Source organism: Asterias amurensis, chromosome 1, assembly GCF_032118995.1.
Source record: "Asterias amurensis chromosome 1, ASM3211899v1".
NCBI classification, from domain to species: Eukaryota; Metazoa; Echinodermata; class Asteroidea; order Forcipulatida; family Asteriidae; genus Asterias; species Asterias amurensis.
In genome coordinates this window covers 24445746-24464489 of record NC_092648.1, presented here as the reverse complement: position 1 = coordinate 24464489, position 18744 = coordinate 24445746, and the positions used below count along the sequence as shown (strand labels likewise).

At 38.2% G+C, this 18744-nt stretch overlaps 1 protein-coding gene across 1 annotated transcript; it reads left to right on the top strand.

Annotated features, from left to right (window-relative positions):
- The first annotated feature begins 120 nt into the window (after positions 1–120).
- Positions 121–18744, top strand: LOC139933899 (golgin subfamily A member 5-like). The gene is made up of 13 exons (XM_071928134.1): positions 121–220; positions 1683–2337; positions 2872–3129; positions 4636–4855; positions 5277–5400; positions 6423–6519; positions 8778–8884; positions 9890–10054; positions 10651–10878; positions 11991–12140; positions 13516–13597; positions 14740–14906; positions 16198–18744. Exons 2-13 carry the CDS (start codon positions 1755–1757, stop codon positions 16285–16287), a joined length of 2271 nt encoding a protein of 756 aa, XP_071784235.1. The 5' UTR covers positions 121–220; positions 1683–1754; the 3' UTR covers positions 16288–18744.

Genomic DNA, 18744 nt, shown 5'->3' with positions numbered 1-18744 from the left:
ATAATGTATTTACTATAAAATACTAAATTATGAAATTAACATGAAGTTTTCTTTAATAACAAATAAATAATGTTGGTTTATTATTATCATTTATTTCATAAGTGTTGAAAGAGGTCAGGCTCCACGTACAGTTGAAAGCTGGCTGCGTAAAAATAGTCAACAGTGAATGTTTACACGACGACATAGAACTGTTTCTTTCTGTGGATTTGTAAACTACAAGGTATTTATCTAAAATTGTTAGTGAATATTCATTGCAACAAAGAAGTGATGTTTCCATCTAAATATCATATGTGAACACAACGTGGAGTACATAAATAGTTTACTTTAGTATGTCGTTAGTTAACTTAGGTTAGAGTCACTCGGTCAGAAATAAATAGCGCCCCCATCGGATAGCAGTGGAAAACTTCCGTAGAGTTTTTTTCTTCAAAATAATTTCATACAAAATTTAATGGATGAGCAAACAGAATTGTATTGAACGTTACATAGATCCAGTGAAACTGGGGGTCTGTCTGTACCCTTATTAAAAAGGTTGACATTGCCTTTTCTTCGTAGACTAGAGTCGGAGAGCCCCATCCATCATCATGTCCAGGTTAATTTTCCGCACGTCGCCATCGCCACCAATTTATCCGCCCTTAGTTTAGTTACTTCAAATTCACTGAATTTTGTTCTTACCTGAGGATAAGGGTTACCGCATATATCGTAGAGTCATATGTTATCAACCCTCATATGTTTTCAAACCCAAACTTTGATTCCTGTTTACCGCGAGACTGTGCAAGCTCCATCGGTGACAGAAGCTCTGCTTAATCATGCTTAATCATGCTGAGAATAAAGTTTCCTGTCCAGAGGTGAAATGTTCAAAAACTTATAAAATGATTAATTTTTGGTATAAATCACTAATGCATTATTAAGTGAGTCTAAGAAACATCATCCAACCTCTAAATTTCAAAACAAAATTATCGTCTGCTAGATTGAGTTTCATTCTCCTTTAGTCACCAGATAGACCACGTGATGTGGTTGCTATTTGGGATTCTATGGTGTGCCAATAATATGGGGAAAAATTTAAACATTTTAAGTGAAAATGAAACCAAATTTTTGTTTGGATTAACTGCAGACAGTAATAAATTCTTATAAACTTAATAAATAATATGTCTACATTAGAGAGAAAATATAACATTAACAGATTGGTTTCTTACTCCTGAAACAAAACATTGCTGGTCTGAAATGGGGGAAAACAGATTGTTTTGAAGTGTTTGTGCTTCAAGGGGGTTGGGGTGATTTACTGTCATGCCTTGCGATATCTTCGGATTCTAACCAAGTAGCCATATGTCTTGGGACAAAAATAGATTTTTTTAATAGTAATTGAAACAAGATTGAGCAAGATTTAGCGCACATGGAAATTAGATCTACCTTCAACTTTCAAGCAATATAATATGAGTCCCTGCTAATTCTTTTGGTTCATTTTTATACCTAGTTGTGATTAACTGCCAACTTGATCCTATTGATGGTCAAAGACTGGAGGCATGACCAAGAGCTTGCTACGATTATTACAGCTGGTTCAGACTTTCACATCAAGGTCTTTTATTTGTGTACCTTTTTACTCAAACTGACTAATGGTACAATATTAGCTAATTTAATAATTAAAATTTAACAATAAAATTATTCTTTATCTTTATTTCACACAGGATAGCTATCCACAACATGGATGTTGAGTATTGACTTTACTTTTGAGATAATCCCACAAACATCAGTAAACCATGTCGTGGGTTTTCAGCAAGGCAGAGAATCTTCTCAACACGTTGGATCAATCTGCAAGTAATGTCCTAACAACCACACCCACCCAGGAGAAGAACTCAAGTCATTCCAACGGAGGAGCCGGTCATTTCACTCCATATGACTCCTCCACCAGAAGCAGTGGCTTCGGTGATGGCTTCACAGCGTCGACCCCCTTCCCTCAGATGTCCACTTCATCTAGTTCCCACAACCTCACGGCCACTGACTTGGCAAACACCGCCAACATCCGAAGGACTCCTAGTGACAGCTCTCTAAACTCAGGCTCACCTGTAGCGCAGAAGAGCCGAAGCTCCAAGCTCCGCACAGACCAAGATGATGAGAAACTCTTTGAATTTTTGAATAAACCATCAACAACAGGAAGAGCGTCACCGCAAGTTGGGGACAAACGGAAAGATAGAAAAAGTATTGTGAACAGTGGGAGTGGAGTGGCAATAAATGGCCGACACTCGAGACAGTCGAGTACATCATCGACAATATCCTCTAAAAGTGCTAGGGTGGAAGGAAGTACCCAAGATCTGTCTTCATCACCAACTATCGACCAACAAGGTAAACATTGATTCTTACCCTTCTTCACTGACTGTCATTAGTTTGAATGAATTGTTGTAACCACTTTGCTTGACCCCAACAGGTTTTTTACAAGTTAGTGTGTTCCTTTATGAAACTTTCTTTCCAAAGATTGTTGCTTTGCACTACTCATTGTAATATTGTTGCTTGTGTTAGTATTTTTTTAGCCTACAAAAAATATTTAATGGCCTGACGTTACGACCAAAGCAGAGTATTTCTTGAAGGCAGAGTCCTTCTCTTTAGCCTTCAGGAAAGACTCTGCTAGGTTAAAAATGTCAGGCCATGAACTGTTTTGCAGTTGGTAAGCAGTTTGCAACAGCTAATTATATTCCCCCTTTGTTTTAGGCCTATTTTATAGTAATATCAATTGGCCAATGTCAGATTTGGAATGTAGAGACTACAATGAAAAACATACAAACTTCTTATAATGTAAACTACACAGAATAATTTGAGATCCTCTGGCAGTATGTATCAGGCCACTCAAAATTATGAGGTTTAAACTATTTACTACAACAGGCCTTACCCAAGCTGGTGTCGACCAAGCAGACAGCAGTGAACCCCCGACAGCCAACAACATCTCAGACAGTGATCGCTCAGAAAGCCTTGAGGAGTCTTTCCCGTCTGCCGCCCCCATCAAGGAGCAAGGCATCCAAGATGACCACTCCCACCAGCTGTCATCCCTAGCGTTGGAGAACAAACTATTAAAGAACGAGGTTGCATCCCTCAACCAGGAGATGATGGCAGCGCACAGCAGGGCTCGTAGTGCACAAGAAGGTAAGACCAGGGTCCCTAATAATATTAAGCTGTTAAGCAGAAAATAATGCGCGGGGCACCAGTCACAAAAATGTAAACTTTGTGGAATAATAGCTGGTATTATGCAACCTGTTTCTGCTAAGCAAGATTATAAATAATCATTCATAAATACCTCAGACAAGTGGAGAGCGCGTCACTTGGGTGTGTATAAACCTTTGTTTACGACCGGTAAAAAGTGTTAGTTCATGGGCATGACACGCTACCTTGCACCTGTTCTTCTTATAAGACAGTTTCTTCATTCCTATTGGACGAGAGCAACGGCTGAAACGCGCGACGCCCACAACATTCCCTTATAAGGAGTTGTTTACCCGAGGGCGGCGGAGGGCTTTACCATTTCATAGCTGGAGGGGTGTTGTGTTGAAAGAAATCATTTAACAATTATAACTTATGCATTTGTTTTACTTTTTGACCAAAATGTGATGATGTGTTTGACCGAAAAGGTATTTATGAATGGGAATCAAAGTGTGTTGAATCGGTTTTCAACTAATGGTTTAAACCCGCCGAGGCCTGGTTCTTTATAATTTACCCCGACTTAATCTCAGTAAAATTATCAAGAACCAGGCCTCGTTGGGATTAAACCACTAGTTGAAAACCTCTTCACCACACATTGATTCCCTTATTCTTATTATAATATGTATTCATGTAGTGTAGGTAAGCAGTGATATGTGGGTGCATTGAAGGACTCCAAACTTAGTTTTTGGATTGGTCTAGGGATCCCCCAGAAGCCCATTGTTGTTGGACACCCTAGGTCAAATGTCAAGGTCATTATGACTAAAACAAAAGAAATATTTTCCAAGCCACAACTCAAGAAGGCTTGGCATATCAACTCCAAACTTGGTTACTGGTTCGTGGATTAGTCTGTGTATCCCCTGAAGCCTATTGTTGTTGGCCCAACTAGGTCAAATGTAAATGTCAGTGTGGCTTAAACAAGAGAAATGTTTTCCGAGCAATAATAACTCAATAATGAGATTGATCTCAGCAGGGCATTTGTGTTTTTCAATACACCATTCTTGTTTATTTATTTTATTTGTTATATAATCTTAAAGGAACACGTTGCCTTTGATCGGACGAGTTGGTCTATTAAAAGCGTTTGAAACCGTTTGTTATGAAATACTTACGCTTAGAAAGATGTCTTAAAAGTAAAATATAATGATCAACACAAGTATCACTCAAAATTGCACGGTTTTCCTTTTACGTCGCGCACTATCAGGGTCGGCCATTTATGGGAGTCAAAATTTTGACTCCCATAAATGGCCGACCGTGTTGGTCGACGAGGTAAAAGGATAACCTTACAATTTCGAGTGATATTTGTGTGGATCATTATATTTTACTTGTAAAACATCTTTCTACCCACATGCATTTCATAACAAACGGTTACAGAATGCTTTTCAAAGACCAACTCGACTGATCCAAAGCAACGCGTTCCTTTAAAACCGTACACTTCTTTCTCACCTTATCTCCACTCAGAGCTCTACATAGTCAAAGAGGAGATGCAACGACGCCAGCAGCAGATGTCCAGCAGTGACAGCATCATCAGACAGCTGCAGGCAAGAGAGGAAGATCTGACTGAGGAACTTGGTGCTAAGAACTCACAGCTTGCTGTTCTCAGGGTTCGCCTCCAAGAAGCAGACGAAGAACTCAAGGCAAAGAGCAAGCTATTTGAGGAGGTTGAGTCCGAACGAAATAGGTATGTACCCGCTGATCTCCATTTGAGAAGTCAAAGATAGTTTTTTTAAAGCCTCAGTTAAAAATATGTTACACTCCATGCCTAACCAGGGCTCAATTTTATAAAGCCTGTAAGCACCAAAAGTTGCTAAGCATTGACAAATCTTGCTTGCTCAGCAGACACAAGTTACCAGCCAGAGCTCCAACAAGTTTACATTGAATGCTACTGGTGCCCCTCAGCAAAGAATATTGCTCAGCAGTGTTTTTTGTTTAACTGTTAAACAGCTTTATGAAATTGGTCCCGGTGCTTTCTCGCCTCGTTGAATGGCATATGCCATCTTTCAACTCAAGAAAATATTTGCATTCAAAAGCATTCAGTGTTTGTCTAGTATATCATTTTCTTTTCGATAGTCAAACTTTTCATGAAATGTTTGTTGTTGTAGGATTTTACGTGATCACAGTGATGCTAGCGGAGTTCATAGTAATGCCTTGGACTCTGTCAAGGAGAAGCTTCAAGAAACTGAAGGGACCTTGAAGAGGGAGCAAGATGCTTATAAATCAGCCCAGGTATTTCCTGTTTGATCATGTTGATATACCCTAATCCTTGATTGATCCTCCCTGATCTCCATTTAGTTCTCCCTGATCCCTGTTTGATTATCCAAATCTCTCTGACCGCGTTCCCACTGGATTCACAACTGCAAGATCATGACCCCGCAAAAAGATTAATCGCAGTAATAAATTGCGGTCACTTTCACACTTAAATATGATTGCGCATTGATCCAACTTTTTGGGAACTTTTCAAAGTTCACCAATAAAATGTCGTTCAAGTGTGCAGATCGCATGTGTAAAGTACCAATGGTTGACCTTACCGCAGCCTGATCGAGCTCTGCATGATGCTAGCTCTTTCGGCAGCCACCATTTTGTTGTCCGTCAATGGCAGTTTTTTATTATTACTATTATTTATTCAGCATTCATAAATACCCCATACAGTTTCGCTACTCCTATTGGTGGAGATCGCATCAAGTAGGGGTGTTTAAACGGTTGATAATGACCAGCTGGAGCTGTTTATAACCTGCTAGCTTCCGCGTGTCGGGCGCGCTTGTACGCCAATATTATCACGAGGAACGCACAATTCATAGCTATAAGTAACAGCGTGTAATCTGTTTTTAAGCGCAGCGTAATCTATTTCTAAACGCGCGTGCGTGATCTATTTCTAAGCGCGCACATACACACAACCCGCGTGCATCAAACAGATTCTTCATAATTTTTTGCAAAAAATACTTCAAACCTGGAATTTTCAATTGTCTAAGTGCTTATAATTGTATTTTTTTTTTTCGTTTTTTAACAAAAGGGCATTTATGAATGTGAATAAAAGAGTAGTGACTCGTTCTTAAACGTCCGTTTAAAACCTTGCAGGGTCGTTGCCGTGCGATAAAGGCCCTCGCCCCTGTCGGTTTTAAACGACTGTTAAAAGAACTCGTCGCTACCCTTTAATTCCCTTATTAAAACACGTATCTGATTGTCTTCAGTTACCTGCTTGTCTTTAGTGACTCATCTTAAAGTTTGACCCATTTGTGTTTGAGTGACAGGTTGAGTTCATGGAGAGACAGGGAAGATTGGAATCGGAGCAGCAGAACCTAGCTGAGTCATTGACAACCACCCAGAAGAGATATCATGAAGAAAAAAGTATCCTTAAATGTGACGTTCAATCGACAGTTTGTTTTTATATTAGACATACAAGGAAATAGAGTGCTTTTTGGCAGTGTCTTAGGAAGTAGGTTTAAAGGGAAGGAATACGTTTGGTAATCACTCTTATAAATTAATGGCAAGACTAATTTTTCTTAGAAGCCAACAGTATAAAGCATTTTGAGATACAATTCACTGCAAAGTAATGGTAGTTATGTATAAAAGATATCAGTTTTTATGCCCCAAAATTTTGAATCTGAGAAGGGTTACTGTCCGGATTTTTTGCAACATCTCAAAAAAACGACCACCTTTTAAAATCAAATTTACCCATGTTAGTTTTATTGTTAACTACATCTATTTCAGATTAACACAACCATATGTTTCCCAAAACAAACGGTGTACTTTGCCTTTAAAGCCATTATACACTTTTCGTAAATAGTGTCGTCCAAGTCCCACACTTCGTGTATCACAACTAATATTTAAAATAACAATCCTGTGGAAATTTAGGCTCAATCGGACATCGGAGTCGGGAGAAAATAACGGGAAAACCCACTCCTGTTTTTTGCGCGTTTCGCCGTGTCATGATATGTGTTTCTAACAAATCCGTAATTCTCGCTAACGAGAATTTTTATTGTTTTACCGTTTTCTCAAAAAGTAAAGCATTTCATGGACTAATATTTCAAGAGAAGTCTTTCATTATTACCTTCTGTAAAACCTGTAAATTATTTGTAAATCTGTGAACTTTTTTTTTTTTTCTGTACCGAAAGGGTCCAATGGCTTTAAAGGCTTTGTCATATTTAGCGGACATTTTTCAACATTTGTTTTTATCTCTGGGGAGGTTCTGGGTGTAGAATAAGTGGGGAACTCAGGCCAGCAAGCAATTTTGAGGAAATGTTACATCTGATCAAAATTGCAGGCATGAGAATCTTCCGGATTTTTCCGGAATTCCGGATTTTTCACTTCAAAATATGTGGTCTCCGAGTTCAATGTGAATTTGCTATAAAATTCAGGGGGTAGGTTTTGGGGGGTATACATTTGGATTTCTCTAATCCCTCTTCTCTAGTCAGACAATGTCCAGTTTACCTTTGTAATTGTTCTTATCGCGGATCCACACGCACGGCGTTCATGAAAAAACGGCACCTAAACAATAAATTGCCGTCCTGCAACTGGCTCAGTTTACGGCTTGTGGTCTTCCTGGCATCGCGCATGCATAATGGAGCAGCAGCGACCGATGTATAAACTTGCCTCATTCCTTGCTTCGTTTATAGTGGTACGGTTCAATAATGTTTGCGTGTAATGGGCTTGCTGCTGCAGCAAAGATAACACGTGTGGAGACTTTTGAAAGTCTACTGAAAAAAACAATGCACGTGTTTGCACCATGTGTACTGTGTGCGTGCAGGTTTGTACACGAACCAATGAGCGGCGCGGCACGAATCTGAGATCGCCGGCAGGCCATGGGAAACTGGTACCTGTTATTGCCTCACAACCAGCGAAAGATATATTGGGAACCAGCGAACACACTGTGCGTCCGGACGACGTGCTTTCTTCATTGGTTCTATTTCTATGTTGGGGTCTAATCTCAACCTCGTTCCAGTTATACCCTATGCTGAATAACAACCTCTTTCTCAAAAACACATCGCTCTCGCCAAGTATATAGGCTTATATATTTTTTTAAATGTGCGTCGCCGACGGATCGTTAAAATCACAAACATTTAACTGCAAAAGAATTTCTTTTACACAACCGAATTTCAAATCAAGAACCTATAAAAATGGTTGTTGGTGAGAAAAAAAGCATTTTCAAGGGCAGAAATAAGGGATAATTTTTTTTTTTTTTTTCCTTTCTTTTTCCGGAATTGTAATAAAATCGCAGGCGAACCCAAAATTGTTTGAATTGTTTGAGCTTTACATTTTATTTTCCCTTAAACCTATTATAAAAAAATAAAAAAGGAAAAATCACACAAAAGTAGCTCACTTCTACCTGGAAAAACAGGTGTCAGAAATGCATTAGAGACCACCACAGAGCTTCTAAAATAGCCAGAGCTCCCAGGGCCCTTAAGCGGGCCCTGGACCCCGGCCGTAAGGGACTTCGCGCTGCGCGCTCGTGTTGTGCTTCGCACACAAAAATGATGGAATATTGACATTTCCAATCAACTGAATTTTTTCCTTTTTTTTTAACATCACCCATTCTCATGCCTGAAATTGAGAACAGAGTTTGATTCTTATACATTCCTTTAATTATCTTAACCTACATCTATCAGATAACACACACCGTCTTGCCCAGCAGCTCAAGACAGCTAAGAGTCAGTTGGACAGTGTCAAAGAAGAGCTTGTCGATTACAAGCAAAAAGCCACCAGAATACTGCAGGTAAGATATGACCTCAAGCTGGAACTTGATAAGCAAACTTCTAGCGCATGGCCAAACTGGTACTCATTTGTACTCCATTTGGGGCATACTGATGATAATAGCAACAATAATGTTCGCTTCTTATATGGTGTTCATATCTGTTTCTCAGTGATTGTCAATGTGCTACAACATTCAGTATTTTCCTGCAAGGTATTTTTGAGCTACGTTTTTAGAATTGAGACCAATTCCTAAACATAGCACCCACCATGTAATGGTATTCAATGTGCTGTGGCAAGTATGCAGGCAATCAAACCAGAAACACCAGAGTAGACCCTTGATAAGTGCTCTGGCTTCTTTTGCATGCATTACACAACACATGGGACCAACAGCTTCGCGTCTCATCCGAAGAAAGCAATAGTGTCTTGCTTAAAGGAACACGTTGCCTTGGATCGGACGAGTTGGTCTTTGAAAAGCGTTTGTAACCGTTTGTTATAAAATGCATATGATTAGAAAGATATTTTAAAAGTAGAATATAATGATCAACACAAGTATCACTCGAAATTGCGTGGTTTTCCTTTTACCTCGTCGACTAACACAGTCGGGCATTTATGGGAGTCAAATTTTTGACTCCCATAAATGGCAGACCGTGTTAGTTCGCAAAGTAAAAAGAAAACCACGCAATTTCGAGGCAAATTTGTATGGATCATTGTATTCTACTTTTAAGACATCTTTCTAACCATATGCATTTTGAAACAAACGGTTACAAACGCTTTTCAAAGACCAACTCGATCGATCCAAGGCAACGTGTTCCTTTAAGCACACAAGTATCACTACCGAAACATGAACCCACACTCTGCTGAACAGAAACACCAGAGCTTGAATCCTGTGTTCTTATCCACTCGGCCACCACATGCCAGCGAAACGCTAAGTAATTACACCAATGGCTCTACCATCGCAATTCTCACTACTATGGAACAGTACTTTGGAACATCTGTAACTCACCTTTGAATTTGTTTTCTCCCTCAGTCGAAAGACAAACTAATAGCAAGTCTTAAAGAAGGTTCAGGGTCAAGCGAGGGCAGTATTGCATCAAGCGTTGAGCTGGAGGAGCTAAGGAATGAGAGGGATGGCATGAGGGAGGAGCTTCAGATTGCTGGTGGGCGGATACAACAACTACGGACTGAGTTACAAGTAGGTCGATGAATGCTAAGTGTCACATTGATATACCTTGGTGTAGCTACATCTTCATTTTAAATGTAATACAATATTATACGATACATATAGAGTGCTCTTACTTGACGACTAACCAAATGATGCGATTAAACTTGAAGTCACTGTTCAAAAATATGAGTTTTCAGAGCCTTCTTAAAAGTACACTGCTGTTTCAATCGTCATGCTCTAAACAACCTGACTCCACATTCCTAAGTCCAGCTGAATAAAAGGACTGCTTTCTACCGACTGTACATTGTTTGTTCTGTTTCAAACATAATGCCGACTGCAAAAACAAGCCAACTGCAAATTACTGTTTGAAGTTACATCCCCTATATTTTCTTAGATTTTGACGTCCAACAGCACAATTAACATTAGTAACATAATGAATAGAAAGAGTTTTAAATGTGGGAGGAAAACCCCCATGGGGGGAAACCTCAAAATCTGGTAGGCAGGGACTAAAAACCCAAATTCATATGCAAAGGCATCAGTCTGAGGTGTGATTTGAACTGGGTCCACAGAGATGAAAGGCAGTGAAATAAACATTGATTCAACTGTTGCTAATTCTTTTTCTTCAGGAGCTTGAAGTCCTACAGCAGAATGAATCCGATACGGCGCAGGATCAGATCCGAGACCTGGAAGACCAGCTGTCCACCACGGAGCAACAACTACGAGAGGTAGAGACAGACTTAAGACAGAAGACGGAAGAGTTGAGGTATGCCGAGGATGAAGGATACAAATCAAAGATGAGTTTGCAGACGAGGCTGCAGGATAGAGAGGACGACATTCAGAAACTGAGAAATCAGGTAAAAAATGACTGGCTAGCTTTAAATTCAATCAAATCTTTATATACAAATCTTAACCTGCCTCTAGCTATCTGGCAATCTCGGTGGTCTAGTTGGTAAGACACTGCTCTAGAATTGCAAAGGTAGTGGGTTTGAATCCCACCTGAATAATATGCCTGTGAGAACTCATGTCACATAACTCGGGAAAGTACTGAGTAGACAGTGATAACACTCATTGTTATATGGGTAAAAGCCAAAATGAAAGAATCTAAACCTACTAGAATATTTGTGCACATTTTCTCAATTTACACACACTCGTAAGAGTTTCTGAAACAAAATGGACAATCAAGTTGTGCTGTTTCCCCCAACATTGCTCGAATAAAATGTACCTTTTGTTTGGCACTTTACTGTACCTTTGTTTATTAATATTATTATTTTTACTTTATTTTATTATTTCTTCATTCTTATTAAACTGGACCTTTTGACAGCTTCTCCCCCCCCCTTCTCCGTCAAGTCTTAACATTGAATGTAATTTTCTACAATGCTTTAATAAACATTTATGTAACCTCCTTTTTTTTGACACGACAAATGCTGTAATTGCTGCAGACGATTGTATTTGAATGCTGTTCGTCTGAAAGTACTGGACTGTTAAATTTGTTGAAACCCTGGCTCGATATTGTGTATTGTGTGTAACCCAATTAATGCATTGATCACAATGTGATAATAAATTCTTCGTTTGTGATGTGAAGGCCAGCATGCACTCGTGCAGTAACTGGGTTGCAAATTTAATTCCATGTACAGCCACATGCCTGCTTTGTTCATGACGGCAGTCGCTCATTAACATTTTCCTTTTTTAGTATTTTTTTTCAGTCTTTGCTTCTTCTTTTTCACAGCTCTCTTTTTTCCCCTATTTTCATTTTAAATGATTTAAAATAGATGGATGTTTGCAATGGGGATGGGAAAAAAAAAAAAGTTTTGGTTGAACCCATATACACCGATGGGTGTAAGCACTGTATACTCAGTACTTTTCTGAGTGCTGTAAAATGTGGGTAAAACAAAAATTGATATTTACAATGTTGTTGTGATATAGCAATAAACAAAACTTTAAGTAATGTTTTATTTGTATTCTGCAGATGATGGCAAAAAGTGCAAGTAGTACATCGCAGATAGAGCTTGAGTCCAGGCTTCGTGCCCTCACTGAGAGTCTAATACAGAAACAAACGATGTTAGAAGCTCTAAGCACTGAGAAGAATTCACTAGTCATGCAGCTTGAAAGAATGGAGGTTAGTACTTAAGGCCAGTTCAAATCCATCTGTGAGCCTGTTCACCAAACCTCGGCTTGGGCTCCGACTTGGGCATTAACTTGGGCAACAGCTTCGACTTGGGCTCCATCATAAATTTAGGAGCCTGGAGACGGAGCCTGATGCCCGGTTCATACTTTCTGTGAGTGCGAATACTCCCTCACAAATTCGCAACAAATAATTACGTTGAATATTCGCATTCACAGGAAGTATGAATCGGGTTTAAGTCGAGGTTCAGAAAAAAACCTGGTTCTCTGTAATAGTGCTGGAGGGCTTTGTGTAACTTTTTTCCAAATCTCTGGTTGTTTTTTTTATTCCAAAGCCTAAATGCAATTTTTGTTAATTTGGTACATGTACTTCTATTTTTGAATAACATTCCTTTATCCTATTCATGTGTGGTATTATTCTTCATTCTGGCATTAGCTGAATGAAAATTCATTTTCCTGATTGACTGTACGGTTGGTGGTTGGAGAGATTGTTTGAAAGGATGAGGGACACTCAAGTGATGTTTGGGTTGCTGGCATTGCTTTAAATTTGGTTAATGTATTTTTTCTGTCTATTTGTGTCAAATGATTGTTCTAATTTCCTTTTTTTCCATTTTTCTCTGTCATACTTTTGTGTATATTTAAATTTATTGTATTGTCGCTTCTTGAACCTGTGCTTTACTGTGTTTTCAGGTTTTTAACTTTGTAAACTTACTGTCACAGTGTCATCACTTTAAGCTTTTTCATCATTGTACCATTTAAAAATAATGTCAGAAATGTGTTCGAGTCGGTACATATAATATTGTCTCTTCTCATACGTTCTTTATTTTGTATTGATGTATCTTCTTATTAGAAAGTTTATGATTGACTTAATCAAACAATTTAATGAAAACAAACAAAGGAAGACTAAATGCAGCTGATTTTTTTTTTAAATTTTGGTTATAGTAAACTTATTTAGTGAGATAGGAATAGATGAAAAACATTCTTAATGTAGTTAGCTGTTGGTGGGGTATAAAGTTGTAGCTATAATCTTATGTACCTCGGGGAACCGTAAGATCGTGCCAATTTGTGCACCCAATTTTTTTAGTGTTGGCCTAATTGTATTACATTTGATCCTTTCTTAAACCCAGTGCACCCAAATATTTTGTTTTTTTTTCCAAGAGTGTAGGCCTAATTGTATTACATTTGATCCTTTCCTAAACCAAGTGCACACAAATATTTTTGGTTATTTTCCAAGAGTGTAGGCCTAATTGTATTACATTTGATCAATTCCTAAACCCAACATATACGTTTTGCAACTGTCAATTGACAGTTGCAAAACGTATGGATGCAAAATGGTCATGTTAAAATCTTTGAATGTTCTTCTTCAACAGAGACAGCATAAAGAGATTGAGCTAAATGCAGTCAGAAATAAAAGTCACATCGTTAACGTGGGGAACGCAGAGGATGATGATGGTAACTTATGAGTGCAATATTATTATTGTAATTACTAAACACAGTTTATGATGCTGGGTGTTATTTTTACTGTATGTATTCAGACTGTAACAGGCTGAGTGTGGATGTGGGCAGAGCCCAGACGGACAAAGCCCTCAGCAAGCAGGAAATAAACGGTGCAACATGTGCAAGGGGGATTTACAAAAACAAACAAAGGGCACTAAAATAAAAATAAAGACAAAATAGTGAAGCTTTTATGGGGCTCCTTTCATTATAAATTTTTAATAACGAGAATTAAAGACATTGGATACTATTGGTAATTGTTAAAGACCAGTCTTTCACTTGGTGTATCTCAACATATGCTCCATTGGTCGTCAAAGATAATAATGAAAGAAAAAACACCCTTGTCACACAAAACTGTGCGCTTTCAGATGCTTGATTTCGAGACCTCAAAATCTAGTTCTGAGGTCTCGAAATCAAATTCGTGGAAAATTACCTTGTTGTTACTTCTTCAGAGGTAGCCTTTTCTCACAATGTTTTATACTATCAACAGCTCCCCATTACTCATTACCAAGTAAGGTTTTATGCTTGTAATTTTTGTGAGTACTTACCAATAGTGTCCACTGCCTTTAAACATGAGAACTTCAGTTGTAAGTACATCAAATAAACAAGAACAGATGAACTTATAAAATAAGTGTGGACATGAGAGATGCCAAATGGTGCTCAGGTTAAAGATGAACAAAAATTAGACCAAGGGAAATGCAAAGGGTTTAGACTTGAATGACAAATACCCCTCACAATCTGCAACAAGATGTAACTAGATTGTAAAAATGAGATCCTAGCTTCAGAATCTTTTTTTAGCAATGACTCTCATCCTGGCACTGTGAACTTGGTGTTTTTTTGTTTACGATAACACTATATGTGTTTATCTACATGCTGGGTAGATTATGCTCTTTTGAGAACTTACCAACAAATCCTTAGAAGAAAAAAAGTAGATAACACATAGTGTTAACGATATTTAACTGTTCAAGTAATTGTGCTGCTGGCAGCAATTTGAATAGATTTTTAATAAACCATTGAATAATACATTGATGCCTCACTATGCAATGCCTCAAATCATCACAACTGTGACCTCATCGTGCAATTTTTTGTTTTATCCTCAGGAACCAGACAGCGTGGGTTACCTGCCTTCCTAAGAGAGACACCTTTAGATGCCGTGGTCACAAAGAACGTCAAACGTGCAGCAAATACACTGGACCGTTTCAGCATTAGACTGGGGTTGTTTCTCAGGCGCTACCCCATAGCCAGACTGTTTGTCATTGCGTACATGGTATGTACAGTAATGCAAAGACTGGTCAAAATCCAGTCTTAAATATATGGCCCCTAGAAAGTACTTATAACAAGAGTGAAACCTTTTAGAGTTTTGGTTTTCACCCATACGACAATAATGTGTAAAGTACTGAATACTCGTTATTTTCCCAAGCCCTGAGGTATATTACTCGTGTAAGATTTGAACCAATGTTCTTTGCCGTTCCAGAGCAGATAGCTTACCACGAGACCACTGAGAAAGCCCAATAGGTAGAGGCAGTTCGAATCCAAAACAGCAAAACTGTCGCAAAACATTTAATAATAGTAAATATAGTAATACCAAAACTTATATAGCGCCCTAATCATGTAGACATGCTCTAGGGCGCTAAACATGGCAATATGGACAAATTAAAAATAAGAAACATATGGTCATACTCATTGTTTGTAAAAAAAAACTGTAAATGGCATAACATTTACAGTTTACTATAACATAATTTTTGTATTGATTTGCAAAATAATGTTCTTGGAAATAGCAATACCAAAGTTTTCCTGAAATGTTGCTCTTTGCATACAATGCAGCTGGCTGCCTACAAGTTGGCTGCAAAAATTGCCTCCTATGCTGAAAAAGCTTATTTAAAGCTTAGTGCCATTTTGCCTTTGTTTGAAACTAGAAAAGTATGTGAAGTTTCTTAGAACACTGCTGTGAACAATACTTAACACCTACATGTACATGAATGAATATCTTAATAATTTAAATGTATTACGTGTGTTCAGCACTGTATACAGTCCTGTGAAACAAATCCACTGGTGTATCACTTGTATGCCATTCTAGAGCAGGTGCCTTGCCACTATCTTCATTCAAAGAAAATTTCTTTTAAAGGCAGTGGACACTATTGGTAATTGTCAATAGCTAGCCTTCACAGTTGGGGTATCTCAACATATGCATCGAATAACAAACCTGTGAAAATTTGAGCTCAATCAGTCATCGAACTTGCGAGATAATAATGAATGAAAAAACACCCTTGTCACACGAAGTTGTGTGCATTTAGGTGGTTGATTTCGAGACCTCAAGTTCTAAATCTGAGGTCTCGAAATCAAATTCATGGAAAATTACTTCTTTCTCGAAAACTATGGCACTTCAGAGGGAGCTGTTTCTCACAATGTTTTGTACTATCAACCTCTCCCCATAACTCGTCACCAAGAAAGGTTTTATGCTAATAATTATTTTGAGTAATTACCAACAGTGTCTACTGCCTTTAATGAGTAAACACTATCCAGACACTGAAGTATTATTTTTCTTTTCTACCGTGTAGATCCTGCTTCATCTGTGGGTGATGATCGTACTGCTAACCTACACCCCTGAAATACATGGATCCAACTTCCATCCGCAAGGCCCAAAATAATAAATAATAGTGCTCCACTGGTCTGCTAGAGAAGGGTTGGTAATGTACCTTATGCACATGATGTCTTATCAGTAGGGCGCCCTCACCTAGAGGTAAAAAAGCGGCCATTCATAGGCCAAACCTGGCGCGAACAAATCTGTGCGCTTTCATTGTTGTGTCATGGTTTTATCCCTAAGACGGCGGCTGGATGACGACAATGCATCAGGTCTATAGTTCAAATTTATATTACATTCTTTAATTTGGATTCTTTAATGAAGGATTTATTGTTGCCTCCCTTAAGCATGCACAGGTTTTTAAAACTTATCAACCCCCCTCCCATCCCAACAAACAATCTCAAGTAACTAAGGAGTGTAAACGGGTATTACCAAACCACAATACCATTCCTGTTTTCACTGGTCCCTATTCGTAAGCCTTGATTAAGGAGAGTGAAGTCAAGTGTCTTTATCTCGCAAAACCAAAAACAAAAAATAAACTGTCCCTAAGATGGGTGTTTATCTGACGCAAGTTGGATGAAACCAGCTGCCATTTGCCTTGGCCAGATTCTTCTGTACATAAATCTTATATTTTGTCAGTTGTAAATTAGTGGACAGACATTTTATCCTAAATTCCTCTCTGCTGTTAATCCAGGCAGTCATTGGTGACTTTGGATTTGTCAAATTGACTACTTAAATAATATTAATTTTAAAAAGGTGCAATTACATTTTATAGGTACTACATTGCAAAGCATTGCTCTGTTCATAAATTAGGTTTTTTTTTCAGTGAATTGTTTGGAAACTACATCCAATGTAACAGTTTTTATTTGTGTGGCGTATTTATTACAGATTATGTGGGTTCTATGCCATGATCAAGATTGTATGTAAGCCCAAATAATATGTGGTTAATGTTTGTAAATAAAATAAAACATAAATTATATGAGGCAAAAAGTCCCTACATACACTATTGACCCCAATGCACCAACGTCACATGCATCAACTGTCTGTCACCCTCGCCATTTTCTTAGTCAAATTGCTCATAAAAATTAAGACGCACTACACTGTAAACCACTCAAAGACTTTTATATATATTTGGTTTTCGGTAACACCATGTGTGTATCTACTTGCCAGGTAGAGTTTGTTCTTAGAGAACTGTCTTGCTTAATTCTACTGCCGCGGAGTGGATTGTTCGGGTGTTCGGAAGACTTCTCAGTTCTGAAAAGAACTGTCCTGGGTGGATGGTGTAGAAATAGACTGGGACTACTACTTAAGCTTATAGGATCGTAATTTAATGTACTACCGCGGAGTCAGTTATTGTGTCGGTCTCGATGTTTCGACTAGTTTGCTCTAGTCATCGTCAGGAGACTTGAAGACTTTAACATCAAAATAAGGCAATCAAGGTTATTGTGATGATGATATCGGGTGAATTGGTTCAATAAGTTAAATCATTGCCAGCAATACTTAGAGCAGTGTGATTTTTTACATCACTTACCCCTACATTATAGTAAAGCATAATTCCATGGAATATTTGTAAATTTTATTTTGTAAGGTATTTCCGGAGATTAGGATTAAGGGCAGATTAAAGAGCTATGAGAATCGAGGTAATCCGAATACAATCTGAGTACATGTTTCCTGTCACAGAGAAAAAAATGTGGAGTGTGGAGCACCCAAGACTGCTGTCAAGACTGCTGTCAAGTTTCAAATAAGTATATAATAGCAGTTAAAGGCAGTGGACACTAGGTAACTTCTCAAAATAATTATTAGCATAAAACCTTACTCGGTAACAAGTAATAGGGGAAGGTTGATAGTATAAAACATTGTGAGAAACGGCTCCCTCCGAAGTGACGTAGTTTTCGAGTTAGAAGTAAATTTCCACGAATTTGATTTCGAAACCCCAAGTTTAGAATTTGAGGTCCCGAAATCAAGCATCTGACAGCACACGACTTCCTGTGACAAGAGTGTTTTTTCTTTCATAGTTATCTCGCAATTCCGACGACCAACCGAGCTCTAATTTTCACAGGTTTGTTATTTTATACATAATATGTTGAGATACACCAAGTGACAAGACTTGTCTTTGACAATTACCAATAGTGTCCATTGTCTTTAAGAGTAAACAATTCATTTCAGTTGCAAAGAATCACAATACAATATAATTCTATTAGGGACATACAATAACACAGTTTAGCTAAGAAAAAAAGTATTGCCTAGCTCCTATTAGCAAGAAAAGCATGTAGGTATCATCTGCTCTTAGTAAATATCTGTTGGTTCCCAGGCCCAATTTCGTAAAGCCTGTAAGCATAAAGACTTGATAGGCACATCAAACTTTAGCTAAACAGAAACTGGTGACCGGCCACAATTCCATAAACTTTCTCTTGAATTTGCAAACTTAAGTTTCACATTAGCCCTTCATTGAAAATGAAAGCTCTACATTTTTTAGAACTATTTATGTATATTCTTGTACATTATAGAAAGATTAATAAAAGCA